The following is a 14,996-nucleotide window of genomic DNA, read 5'->3' on the forward strand; positions in this document are numbered from 1 at the left end:
GTGTACAGCCAGACGATATTGTATAAATGTTAGTGTGTACAAGCCAGACGATATTGTATAAATGTTAGTGTGTACAACCAGACAATATTGTATAAATGTTAGTGTGTACAGCCAGACGATATTGTATAAATGTTAGTGTGTACAGCCAGACGATATTGTATAAATGTTAGTGTGTACAACCAGACGATATTGTATAAATGTTAGTGTGTACAACCAGAGGATATTGTATAAATGTTAGTGTGTACAGCCAGACGATATTGTATAAATGTTAGTGTGTACAGCCAGACGATATTGTATAAATGTTAGTGTGTACAGCCAGACGATATTGTATAAATGTTAGTGTGTACAGCCAGACGATATTGTATAAATGTTAGTGTGTACAGCCAGACGATATTGTATAAATGTTAGTGTGTACAGCCGGACGATATTGTATAAATGTTAGTGTGTACAGCCAGACGATATTGTATAAATGTTAGTGTGTACAGCCAGACGATATTGTATAAATGTTAGTGTGTACAGCCAGACGATATTGTATAAATGTTAGTGTGTACAGCCAGACGATATTGTATAAATGTTAGTGTGTACAGCCAGACGATATTGTATAAATGTTAGTGTGTACAGCCAGACGATATTGTATAAATGTTAGTGTGTACAGCCAGACGATATTGTATAAATGTTAGTGTGTACAGCCAGACGATATTGTATAAATGTTAGTGTGTACAGCCAGACGATATTGTATAAATGTTAGTGTGTACAGCCAGACGATATTGTATAAATGTTAGTGTGTACAGCCAGACGATATTGTATAAATGTTAGTGTGTACAGCCAGACGATATTGTATAAATGTTAGTGTGTACAGCCAGACGATATTGTATAAATGTTAGTGTGTACAGCCAGACGATATTGTATAAATGTTAGTGTGTACAGCCAGACGATATTGTATAAATGTTAGTGTGTACAGCCAGACGATATTGTATAAATGTTAGTGTGTACAGCCAGACGATATTGTATAAATGTTAGTGTGTACAGCCAGACGATATTGTATAAATGTTAGTGTGTACAGCCAGACGATATTGTATAAATGTTAGTTTGTACAGCCAGACGATATTGTATAAATGTTAGTGTGTACATGTACAGCCAGACGATATTGTATAAATGTTAGTGTGTACAGCCAGACGATATTGTATAAATGTTAGTGTGTACATGTACAACCAGACGATATTGTATAAATGTTAGTGTGTACAGCCAGACGATATTGTATAAATGTTAGTGTGTACATGTACAACCAGACGATATTGTATAAGTGTTAGTGTAGTTGATATGGTGTATATGTTGTTACAGTGTACAGCCAGACGATATCGGGGCCCACATGAATGTTGGAAGGACGTACAACACCATGAATAATTCTGTGGAGGCAGAAAAAGCTTACAAACGTGCCATGGACCTGTTCCCTCCTGTAATCCCAGGTGAGATGGGCTAACTTTATAGTGTGTGTAGTATGAGGCATGTTTATCATTTTAAGGTGTGGTTTGAAGTATGTAAAACTAAAATCAGTCCTTCTAGTCATTCCTAGATAGTGTGATGTATTTCACTCCAAGACATATAGAGAAGGTTAGGGCCGTAACACAGGATGAGTCAAGTGAAGCTCTCTTTAAGGTTTATGGTGAGAAAATCCATTGACTAGACAATGTTTAAAGGCAATGATTTTCCTGGCCATTTTTGAAAATGTTGCCGGGCAGAAACTGGGAATTGTTTGGGCAGCAACAGTGTAAAATTAGGAGTAAATGGGGAACTTAGATTGCTGGAGTTCATGTCTGTTCATAAAGAAATACAAGATTTAAAGATTTTTGGAATTTTGAGGACTTCATTTTTAAAACTAAATGGCATATACATTTTGAAATGGAGCCTAAGTTCGGACTGAGGAAGGATGTAGGCAGATAAAACACTAGAGGGACATGGTTTTCATTACTTCAGTACATTCTATAAACATAACATGGTTTTCATTACTTCAGAACATTCTATAAACGTAATATGGTTTCCTTTTCCAGGTAAAAGCTACACCACCCGTGTGGCTCCCAACCATCTTAATGTATACCTCAATCTGGCCTCCCTCGTTTCCAAGGACCCAGCACGTCTTACCGAGGCTGATAATGTATGTATACTCTTTCTTGTTAGAGGTATAGATTCGTCTTTTGAGTGTTATGTTTGCCTTTGTAAAAATAAGAATTACTCTCTACAGTGATTGAATTATTTTTATACTAGTTACATTTGAAATGAAACATATTGATGATGTATTGTAAAACAGGTGTATAAAATTCCACTATTTTGTTACAGCTGCTTAGGACGGCCATTTCAATGAGGCCAGACTATGTCCAAGGGTACATCAACCGCGGTGATATTATGGTTAAAATGGCCAGGTAATTATGATCCACTCTAATGTACCTACAATTATATAGTACAATGAATTACCTGTATACAGGGGTGTTGGTCTGTTTACAGGAGTTTTGGCCTGTATACAGGAGAATTGGTCTGTATACAGGAGTTTTAGCCTGTTTACAGGAGTGTCGGTCTGTATACAGGAGTATTGGCCTGTATTTAGGCTATGTTTGTTGGCTAGTTTGTTGTGATGTGCAAGAGAGTGGTAGTCAGTACTTTCATGACCCATTATGCTTTATGACTGACCATTATAACTCCATGTTATTTGTGTTAACAGATTACCAGATGCACTGGAGCAGTACAAGACAGCCCTGAGATATGAACCAGATAATGCTGATGTCCATTACAATGTAAGTCTGTCCATACCATGTTAGTCTGTCCATTATAATGTAAGTCTGTCTATTACAATGTAAGTCTGTCCATACCATGTACAAGTCTGTCCATAACAATGTAAGTCTGTCTATTACAATGTAAGTCTGTCCATACCATGTACAAGTCTGTCCATAACAATGTAAGTCTGTCCATACCATGTACAAGTCTGTCCATTACAAAGTAAGTCTGTCCATACCATGTAAGTCTGTCCATTACAATGTAAGTCTGTCTATTACAAAGTAAGTCTGTCCATTACAATGTAAGTATGTCCATTACAATGTAATCTGTCCATAACGATGTAAGTCTGTCCATTACAAAGTAAGTCTGTCCATAACAATGTTAGTCTGTCCATAACAATGTAAGTCTGTCCATTACAATGTAAGTCTGTCCATACCATGTTAGTCTGTCTATACCATGTTAGTCTGTCCATTACAATGTAAGTCTGTCCATACCATGTTAGTCTGTCCATACCATGTCAGTCTGTCCATTGCAAAGTAAGTATGTCCATTACAACGTAAGTCTGTCTATTACAATGTAAGTCTGTCCATTACAATGTAAGTCTGTCCATTACAATGTTAGTCTGTCTATTACAATGTAAGTCTGTCTATTACAATGTAAGTCTGTCCATACCATGTAAGTCTGTCCATACCATGTTAGTCTGTCCATTACAATGTAAGTCTGTCCATATCATGTAAGTCTGTCCCTTACAATGTAAGTCTGTCCATACAATGTTAGTCTGTCCATTACAATGTAAGTCTGTCTATTACAATGTAAGTCTGTCCATACCATGTACAAGTCTGTCCATTATAATGTAAGTCTGTCCATTACAATGTAAGTCTGTCCATTACAATGTTAGTCTGTCTATTACAATGTAAGTCTGTCTATTACAATGTAAGTCTGTCCATACCATGTAAGTCTGTCCATACCATGTAAGTCTGTCCATACCATGTAAGTCTGTCCATACCATGTTAGTCTGTCCATTACAATGTAAGTCTGTCTATTACAATGTAAGTCTGTCTATTACAATGTAAGTCTGTCCATTACAAAGTAAGTATGTCCATTACAATGTAAGTCTGTCTATTACAATGTAAGTCTGTCCATACCATGTTAGTCTGTCCATTACAATGTAAGTCTGTCCATACCATGTCAGTCTGTCCATTACAATGTAAGTCTGTCCATACCATGTTAGTCTGTCCATTATAATGTAAGTCTGTCCATTACAATGTAAGTCTGTCCATACCATGTTAGTCTGTCCATTGCAATGTAAGTCTGTCCATACAATGTAAGACTGTCTATTACAATGTAAGTCTGTCCATTACAATGTAAGTCTGTCCATTACAATGTAAGTCTGTCCATACCATGTTAGTCTGTCCATTACAATGTAAGTCTGTCTATTACAATGTAAGTCTGTCTATTACAATGGAAGTCTGTCCATTACAAAGTAAGTATGTCCATTACAATGTAAGTCTGTCCATACCATGTTAGTCTGTCCATTACAATGTAAGACTGTCTATTACAATGTAAGTCTGTCTATTACAATGTAAGTCTGTCCATTACAATGTAAGTCTGTCCATACCATGTTAGTCTGTCCATTACAATGTAAGACTGTCTATTACAATGTAAGTCTATCTATTACAATGTAAGTCTGTCCATACCATGTACAAGTCTGTCCATTATAATGTAAGTCTGTCCATTACAATGTAAGTCTGTCCATTACAATGTTAGTCTGTCTATTACAATGTAAGTCTGTCTATTACAATGTAAGTCTGTCCATACCATGTAAGTCTGTCCATACCATGTAAGTCTGTCCATACCATGTAAGTCTGTCCATACCATGTTAGTCTGTCCATTACAATGTAAGTCTGTCTATTACAATGTAAGTCTGTCTATTACAATGTAAGTCTGTCCATTACAAAGTAAGTATGTCCATTACAATGTAAGTCTGTCTATTACAATGTAAGTCTGTCCATACCATGTTAGTCTGTCCATTACAATGTAAGTCTGTCCATACCATGTCAGTTTGTCCATTACAATGTAAGTCTGTCCATACCATGTTAGTCTGTCCATTATAATGTAAGTCTGTCCATTACAATGTAAGTCTGTCCATACCATGTTAGTCTGTCCATTGCAATGTAAGTCTGTCCATACCATGTAAGTCTGTCTATTACAATGTAAGTCTGTCCATACAATGTAAGACTGTCTATTACAATGTAAGTCTGTCCATTACAATGTAAGTCTGTCCATTACAATGTAAGTCTGTCCATACCATGTTAGTCTGTCCATTACAATGTAAGTCTGTCTATTACAATGTAAGTCTGTCTATTACAATGTAAGTCTGTCCATTACAAAGTAAGTATGTCCATTACAATGTAAGTCTGTCCATACCATGTTAGTCTGTCCATTACAATGTAAGACTGTCTATTACAATGTAAGTCTGTCTATTACAATGTAAGTCTGTCCATTACAATGTAAGTCTGTCCATACCATGTTAGTCTGTCCATTACAATGTAAGACTGTCTATTACAATGTAAGTCTATCTATTACAATGTAAGTCTGTCCATTACAAAGTAAGTATGTCCATTACAATGTAAGTCTGTCCATACCATGTTAGTCTGTCCATTACAATGTAAGTCTGTCTATTACAATGTAAGTCTGTCTATTACAATGTAAGTCTGTCCATACCATGTTAGTCTGTCTATTACAATGTAAGTCTGTCTATTACAATGTAAGTCTGTCCATTACAAAGTAAGTATGTCCATTACAATGTAAGTCTGTCTATTACAATGTAAGTCTGTCCATACCATGTTAGTCTGTCCATTACAATGTAAGTCTGTCCATACCATGTCAGTCTGTCCATTACAATGTAAGTCTGTCCATACCATGTTAGTCTGTCCATTATAATGTAAGTCTGTCTATTACAATGTAAGTCTGTCCATACCATGTTAGTCTGTCCATTACAATGTAAGTCTGTCCATACCATGTAAGTCTGTCTATTACAATGTAAGTCTGTCCATACAATGTAAGACTGTCTATTACAATGTAAGTCTGTCCATTATAATGTAAGTCTGTCCATACCATGTAAGTCTGTCCATTACAATGTAAGTCTGTCCATTATAATGTAAGTCTGTCCATACCATGTCAGTCTGTCCATTACAATGTAAGTCTGTCCATACCATGTTAGTCTGTCCATTATAATGTAAGTCTGTCTATTACAATGTAAGTCTGTCCATACCATGTTAGTCTGTCCATTACAATGTAAGTCTGTCCATACCATGTAAGTCTGTCTATTACAATGTCAGTCTGTCCATACCATGTTAGTCTGTCCATTACAATGTAAGTCTGTCCATACCATGTCAGTCTGTCCATTACAATGTAAGTCTGTCCATACCATGTTAGTCTGTCCATTATAATGTAAGTCTGTCTATTACAATGTAAGTCTGTCCATACCATGTTAGTCTGTCCATTACAAAGTAAGTCTGTCCATTACAATGTAAGTCTGTCCATTACAATGTAAGTCTGTCCATACCATGTTAGTCTGTCCATAACAATGTAAGTCTGTCCATTATAATGTAAGTCTGTCTATTACAATGTAAGTCTGCCCATACCATGTACAAGTCTGTCCATACCATGTAAGTCCGTCAAAGTAAGTCTGTCCATACCATGTAAGTCTGTCCATTACAATGTAAGTCTGTCTATTACAATGTAAGTCTGTCTATTACAATGTAAGTCTGTCCATACCATGTTAGTCTGTCCAAAACAATGTAAGTCTGTCCATTATAATGTAAGTCTGTCTATTACAATGTAAGTCTGCCCATACCATGTACAAGTCTGTCCATACCATGTAAGTCCGTCAAAGTAAGTCTGTCCATACCATGTAAGTCTGTCCATTACAATGTAAGTCTGTCTATTACAATGTAAGTCTGTCTATTACAATGTAAGTCTGTCTATTACCATGTAAGTCTGTCCATTACAATGTAAGTCTGTCTATTACAATGTAAGTCTGTCCATTATAATGTAAGTCTGTCCATACCATGTAAGTCTGTCCATACCATGTAAGTCTGTCCATTACAATGTAAGTCTGTCCATACCATGTAAGTCTGTCCATTACAATGTAAGTCTGTCTATACCATGTAAGTCTGTCCATTACAATGTAAGTCTGTCTATACCATGTTAGTCTGTCCATTATAATGTAAGTCTGTCCATTACAATGTAAGTGTCCATACCATGTAAGTCTGTCCATTACAATGTAAGTCTGTCTATTACAATGTAAGTCTGTCTATTACAATGTAAGTCTGTCCATTACAATGTAAGTCTGTCCATTACAATGTAAGTCTGTCTATTACAATGTAAGTCTGTCCATTACAATGTAAGTCTGTCCATTACAATGTAAGTCTGTCCATACCATGTCAGTCTGTCCATACCATCAGCTCAGGATCTTAACAGCATAGAAATTTATTAACAACCAATTCAGGAATGTTAAGAAATTTTTCAGTTCAATTTGAGTTGTTTTGCATTGTGCATCTTACAAAGTGTTTTTATTTTAGATTTCATTGTTCATGTTACAAGTTTTTTAACGAATAAAAGTTCTCTGACTCTCCACAGCTAGGTGTTGTAAATCTGGAGATGGGCAATGCAGCCACAGCTAAACTCAACTTTGAGGAGGCCCTCCTTCATGATCCGGACCATATGGTAACATGTCTGGAAACAGCATCAGTTCAGTCCTAATGTTGTTTCCCTTATCAAAGTAATGATAGATCAACCACATTCCTACAATCTTAAACTACCTACACTGGTGTAACATGAAACATAGACTACTTCTTTGCTCACTTACACATGTACAAAAGGAAAATAAGGTTATACTAAGGGTTTGCATCCATTGTCTGTTCATCAGGCCTTCTGTTCGGCTTAAACTTTTCTATCTAAAATTACTTCTTCCCAAAATCCAGGGGGCCCAGAGTCCTGATATTTGGCATATAGCATGATGAAGGGAAAGCACTACCAAGTTTGCTCAAGTGAATGACCTTGACCATTCAAGGTCACAGAGGGTCAAATATGCTGAAATCTTTAACCAATGTCTTTGCAAAAATCAATTATCCCAGAGATCTGACACTGGGCCTGTAGCATGTTGGGGTGAAGGGCTGCGAAGTTTGTTCAATTGAATATCCTTTGCCTATTTTCAAGGTCACAAGGGTCAAATGAGTTAAAATCTTTAGATGACTTCTTCTTGGTAATCAAGTGACTCAGAGACCTGATATTTGGCCATCAGTATGCTGGAATAAACAACTACAAAATTTATTTAAATGAATAAACCTAGCCTACACTTATATTGGAATAAAGTTGTATTCATCTTAGCATCTGCATTTATTTATTAGCCTAAATCAACTTCAAAATTGCAGTAGATGCAGCTGAGCAATACAGGCCTACTAGCCCTTTTGTTCTGTTAATAGTAAAAGTACACTTGTATTAAAAGAGAAGGGAGGAGTGTTTCCACATCACCAAAATTATAGCACTTTTCCTTTTTTCAGCAATCCTTGTACAACTCCGCCATTATGCTACAGGAAGGAGGGAACCCGAAAGGATTGGCCCGAGGCCTACAAAAGGTAGGATATGTTGTGAGTTTTGAGGCAGACACCAGGTGAGTTCCACTAGATGTCTTCCTTTGTGTATTGGGACCAGACAGTGAAAGTGAGCCCTCTCACATATAGGATGTACTTACAGTAATTAGGACCACTGGGGATGTATCACTGTCGTACTGACAGTAATTAGGACCACTGGAGATGTATCACTGTCGTACTGACAGTAATTAGGACCACTGGGGATGTATCACTGTGATACTGACAGTAATTAGGACCACTGGGGATGTATCACTGTCGTACTGACAGTAATTAGGACCACTGGGGATGTATCACTGTCATACTGACAGTAATTAGGACCACTGGGGATGTATCACTGTCGTACTGACAGTAATTAGGACCACTGGGGATGTATCACTGTCGTACCGACAGTAATTAGGACCACTGGGGATGTATCACTGTTGTACTGACAGTAATTAGGACCACTGGGGATGTATCACTGTGATACTGACAGTAATTAGGACCACTGGGGATGTATCACTGTGGTACTGACAGTAATTAGGACCACTGGGGATGTATCACTGTCGTACTGACAGTAATTAGGACCACTGGCGATGTATCACTGTGATACTGACAGTAATTAGGACCACTGGGGATGTATCACTGTCGTACTGACAGTAATTAGGACCACTGGGGATGTATCACTGTCGTACTGACAGTAATTAGGACAGTAATTAGGACCACTGGGGATGTATCACTGTGGTACCGACAGTAATTAGGACCACTGGGGATGTATCACTGTCTTACTGACAGTAATTAGGACCACTGGGGATGTATCACTGTGATACTGACAGTAATTAGGACCACTGGGGATGTATCACTGTGGTACTGACAGTAATTAGGACCACTGGGGATGTATCACTGTGGTTCTGACAGTAATTAGGACCACTGGGGATGTATCACTGTCGTACTGACAGTAATTAGGACCACTGGGGATGTATCACTGTCGTACCGACAGTAATTAGGACCACTGGGGATGTATCACTGTGGTACTGACAGTAATTAGGACCACTGGGGATGTATCACTGTGGTACTGACAGTAATTAGGACCACTGGGGATGTATCACTGTCGTACTGACAGTAATTAGGACCACTGGGGATGTATCACTGTGATACTGACAGTAATTAGGACCACTGGGGATGTATCGCTGTCGTACTGACAGTAATTAGGACCACTGGGATGTATCACTGGCGTACCGACAGTAATTAGGACCACTTGGGATGTATCACTGTCGTACTGACAGTAATTAGGACCACTGGGGATGTATCGCTGTCGTACCGACAGTAATTAGGACCACTGGGGATGTATCACTGTGATACTGACAGTAATTAGGACCACTGGGGATGTATCCCTGTCGTACCGACAGTAATTAGGACCACTGGGGATGTATCACTGTGGTACTGACAGTAATTAGGACCACTGGGGATGTATCACTGTGGTACCGACAGTAATTAGGACCACTGGGGATGTATCACTGTGGTACTGACACTAATTAGGACCACTGGGGATGTATCACTGTCGTACTGACAGTAATTAGGACCACTGGGGATGTATCACTGTCGTACTGACAGTAATTAGGACCACTGGGGATGTATCACGGTCGTACCGACAGTAATTAGGACCACTGGGGATGTATCACGGTCGTACCGACAGTAATTAGGACCACTGGGAATGTATCACTGTCGTACTGACAGTAATTAGGACCACTGGGGATGTATCACTGTCGTACTGACAGTAATTAGGACCACTGGGGATGTATCACGGTCGTACCGACAGTAATTAGGACCACTGGGGATGTATCACTGTCGTACTGACAGTAATTAGGACCACTGGGGATGTATCACATAGTACTTGGGGTATGAGTTGATAGTACTTGGGGCATGAGTTGATAGTACTTGGGGTATGAGTTGATACTACTTGGGGTATGAGTTGATACTACTTGGGGTATGAGTTGATAGCACTTGGGGTATGAGTTACCACTAGGGGTATGAGTTGATACTACTTGGGGTATGAGTTGATACTACTTGGGGTATGAGGTGAGACTACTTGGGGTATGAGTTGATACTACTTTGGGTATGAGTTGATAGTACTTGGGGTATGAGTTGATAGTACTTGGGGTATGAGTTGATAGCACTTGGGGTATGAGTTGATACTACTTGGGGTATGAGTTGATAGCACTTGGGGTATGAGTTACCACTAGGGGTATGAGTTGATGCTACTAGGGGTATGAGTTGATAGTACTTGGGGTATGAGTTGATACTACTTGGGGTATGAGTTGATAGTACTTCGGGTATGAGTTGATACTACTAGGGGTATGAGGTGAGACTACTTGGGGTATGAGTTGATACTACTTTGGGTATGAGTTGATAGTACTTGGGGTATGAGTTGATACTACTTGGGGTATGAGTTGATAGTACTTGGGGTATGAGTTGATAGTACTTGGGGTATGAGTTGATAGCACTTGGGGTATGAGTTGATACTTCTAGGGGTATGAGTTGATACTACTAGGGGTATGAGTTGATAGTACTTGGGGTATGAGTTGATACTACTAGGGGTATGAGTTGATAGCACTTGGGGTATGAGTTACCACTAGGGGTATGAGTTGATACTACTTGGGGTATGAGTTGATAGTACTAGGGGTATGAGTTGATACTACTTGGGGTATGAGTTGATACTACTTGGGGTATGAGTTGATAGCACTTGGGGTATGAGTTGATAGCACTTGGGGTATGAGTTGATACTACTTGGGGTATGAGTTGATACTACTTGGGGTATGAGTTGATTGTACTTGGGGCATGAGTTGATAGTACTTGGTACCGACAGTAATTAGGACCACTGGGGATGTATCACGGTCGTACCGACAGTAATTAGGACCACTGGGGATGTATCACTATGGTACTGACAGTAATTAGGACCACTGGGGATGTATCACATAGTACTTGGGGTATGAGTTGATAGTACTTGGGGCATGAGTTGATAGTACTTGGGGTATGAGTTGATACTACTTGGGGTATGAGTTGATACTACTTGGGGTATGAGTTGATAGCACTTGGGGTATGAGTTACCACTAGGGGTATGAGTTGATACTACTTGGGGTATGAGTTGATAGTACTTGGGGTATGAGTTGATACTACTTGGGGTATGAGTTGATAGTACTTCGGGTATGAGTTGATACTACTTGGGGTATGAGTTGATACTACTTGGGGTATGAGGTGAGACTACTTGGGGTATGAGTTGATACTACTTGGGGTATGAGTTGATAGTACTTGGGGTATGAGTTACCACTAGGGGTATGAGTTGATACTACTTGGGGTATGAGGTGAGACTACTTGGGGTATGAGTTGATACTACTAGGGGTATGAGTTGATAGCACTTGGGGTATGAGTTACCACTAGGGGTATGAGTTGATACTACTTGGGGTATGAGTTGATAGTACTAGGGGTATGAGTTGATACTACTTGGGGTATGAGTTGATACTACTTGGGGTATGAGTTGATAGCACTTGGGGTATGAGTTGATAGTACTTGGGGTATGAGTTGATAGCACTTGGGGTATGAGTTGATAGTACTTGGGGTATGAGTTGATACTACTTGGAGTATGAGTTGATAGTACTTGGGGTATGAGTTGATAGCACTTGGGGTATGAGTTGATACTACTTGGGGTATGAGTTGATACTACTTGGGGTATGAGTTGATTGTACTTGGGGCATGAGTTGATAGTACTTGGGGTATGAGTTGATAGCACTTGGGGTATGAGTTGATACTTCTAGGGGTATGAGTTGATACTACTAGGGGTATGAGTTGATAGTGCTTGGGGTATGAGCTGATAGTACTTGGGGTATGAGTTGATAGTGATTGGAGTATGAGGTGATACTACTTGGGGTATGAGTTGATACTACTAGGGGTATGAGTTGATAGTACTTGGGGTATGAGTTGATACTACTAGGGGTATGAGTTGATAGTACTTGGGGTATGAGTTGATAGTACTTGGGGCATGAGTTGATACTACTTGGGGTATGAGTTGATACTACTTAGGGTATGGGTTTACCTTACTTAGGGTATTGGTTGATCTTAGTTTAGGCATGGGGTCATCTAACTTGGGGCATGAGTTCATTTTATTTGGGGTATGGGGTTTTACTCCCAGGTCAATGAAGTTTGCAAGGGATATACAAATGGGTTCTGTCTGTCCTTCTGTCCGTCTGGAATTGCTTTCCGCACAATATCTTACGAAGGAATGATCGGATTTTGATGAAACTAGGCTGCTGTGATCTGATTGGCTGATTGCTTTCTGAACAATATCTTTTGAAGGAATGCTCAAAATGGTCCCTGAAGGACAGACAAGACATCTGTAAGGTGCAATTTATTATATTTAGTATATTATAACTTTGATGTTCTATAATTGTGTTTTTTTTGTTTTTTGTTTTTTTTCGTATAACCTTGTCTATGCTTCCTTTTAACCAGACTTGGCAAGCTGAAGGAAGTTAACCCTGCTGACTCCAAGGTACACTTTACCCTGGGTATGCTGGAAATGGACCGTCACGACTTCGCCAGTGCGGAGGCACACTTCAGGCGCTGTATAGAGGTATGTCTCCTCCAGTTCATACTAGTAACAGTTGGTACTACTACTTATCATAGTCACAGAACTAGCATTTTACTCTAGATAACTGGAGACTTTACATGATAATAATTATTAGACTACTGATGTGTTATAAGTAGTGTACCTAGTATTCAAGTAAGATGTTTTTGTGTTGGTTTTAACAGCTGGAGGAGAACTTTAAAAGTGCCTTGTTTAATCTTGCTCTCCTTCTTACGAATAACATGAAGAGACCATTGGAAGCTGTTCCACACCTGGAGAAGCTTTTACAGGTATGTAATTAGAGGCTTTTATTCAACTACACAGAGTACCGCTTGTAACTTCTGTGTCACAAATGTGAAGTGTACTGTTTTGGGGCCTACACAATGGCCTCTGCTTCGCAACAATGATAATTATCACGAAATGAAGAAAAGTTTAATGATAAATTAATATTGAATTAAATAAAATACTGTCATTATACTCATTTATAAATGTGCCATTGTTTAGTCCCTCGTTGTTACATATTGGCCTTACCGTTGGATATGCCAGGTATATATTTGTGCCTTGATCTACACAGAGATTCTTACTGATATTTACTCGGGACAGTTCAAACTCACTCTTGTTTTCTGAAGCATAATTTTGTATAATTTGAACATGTTAATCAATATTTATTTAATTTTGTTCAAACTGACTGAAGGTTGACCATATATCATTGTAGTGGTAGACTTACATCAGCACTAGTATTAAATTGATATCCATGTATAACTTTGCTGTTACAGTTTTACCCCAACCACACCAAGGGCAACATGTTGATGGGTGACATCAACGTAAATAACCTAAAAAATCTGGATGCTGCAGAAAAGGTGTGTGATCTGTTACTTTATATCAGTGGAATATAAATACATGCTATGTTAGAGAGGTCACAGCTATGTTGAAGAGGTCACAATGAGGCCTTTTATGTATGTTACCGTGTTGAATTACAGTATTTTAGACATTTTACTTATTTTACATTATCATCTTGGATCAGCTAATGGCTGTCATCATCTATTCTAATCTTGTCTGTAGAGTGAACCTCCTACGGTTTTCAGTTTAAAGATTGGATGGCTTTATAATCATGGTAATATGTAGTTTGGGCTCTTTAACAGCATTTTTATTGAATAATCATTCTTGTTAACCTTTTTCTATTTTACCAAGAATCCATGATTAAGGTTGTGTAATGTAGCCTGATCTGAGCTGGAGATTTAGCTCTTATCGCTAGAAAGGTCATTTTCTTACAATTCCTGTTCTCAACCAAATCTGTGTTGTGGTTTATGTTATAGAACTTCAATCTAGTTATTGAACTGGAGCCCCTAAATGTTCAGGCACATCATAACCTATGTGTGGTGTATGTGGAGAAGCGTGACCTCTTCCGTGCGGAGAAGTGTCTTACACACGTCCACAACATGGCACCTGAAGAGAAGTACATCTTTAACCATCTACAGATTGTACGCACTCGTATCAATGATGCAATCAAGGCCCATAAGGAGAAACAACGTGCAACACAGGAGACTGTAGCAGGTGATCAGAATACACCGGGAAATCAGCAACAACAGCAACAACAACAACAGCAACAACAACAGCAGCAACAAAGACAGCAACAACAACAGCAAGGACAACAACAACAGCAGCAAGGACAAAAGCAACAACAGGCAGGACGACAACAACAAAAACAGCAAGGACAGCAACAGCAACAAAAACAGCCAGGACAGCAGAAACAACAAAAACAGCAAAATCATCTGGAAGCAAAACAAAACCAACAACAAAATCAGCAACATAAACAGTCTCCTCCAAACCAACAACCTCCCCCACCTCCAAAACAAAAGATACCACCTAAAGATACATTATCAGAAAAGAAACAACCAAGCCATGCTTCTCCTCATTCAGATTCCCCCCCACCCAGGCACTGATATATCAGGCTGCATAACTGCTGTGTGTTAACTGTG

General features: G+C 38.9%; 1 protein-coding gene across 1 annotated transcript in view; it reads left to right on the forward strand.

Annotated features, from left to right (window-relative positions):
* Nucleotides 1–14,960, forward strand: part of LOC117328481 (protein O-mannosyl-transferase TMTC3-like) — a 32,975-nt gene extending 18,015 nt beyond the window's left edge. The window contains 11 exon segments of the mRNA XM_033886015.1: nt 1,342–1,466; nt 2,049–2,152; nt 2,335–2,417; nt 2,714–2,786; nt 7,411–7,497; nt 8,334–8,378; nt 8,380–8,408; nt 12,903–13,023; nt 13,203–13,307; nt 13,794–13,877; nt 14,334–14,960. Of these exon segments, the coding sequence (XP_033741906.1) occupies nt 1,342–1,466; nt 2,049–2,152; nt 2,335–2,417; nt 2,714–2,786; nt 7,411–7,497; nt 8,334–8,378; nt 8,380–8,408; nt 12,903–13,023; nt 13,203–13,307; nt 13,794–13,877; nt 14,334–14,960 (1,483 nt within the window).
* The last annotated feature ends 36 nt before the right edge of the window (nt 14,961–14,996 follow it).

The sequence above is a fragment of the Pecten maximus genome, chromosome 5 (genome assembly GCF_902652985.1).
Source record: "Pecten maximus chromosome 5, xPecMax1.1, whole genome shotgun sequence".
NCBI classification, from domain to species: domain Eukaryota; kingdom Metazoa; phylum Mollusca; class Bivalvia; order Pectinida; family Pectinidae; genus Pecten; species Pecten maximus.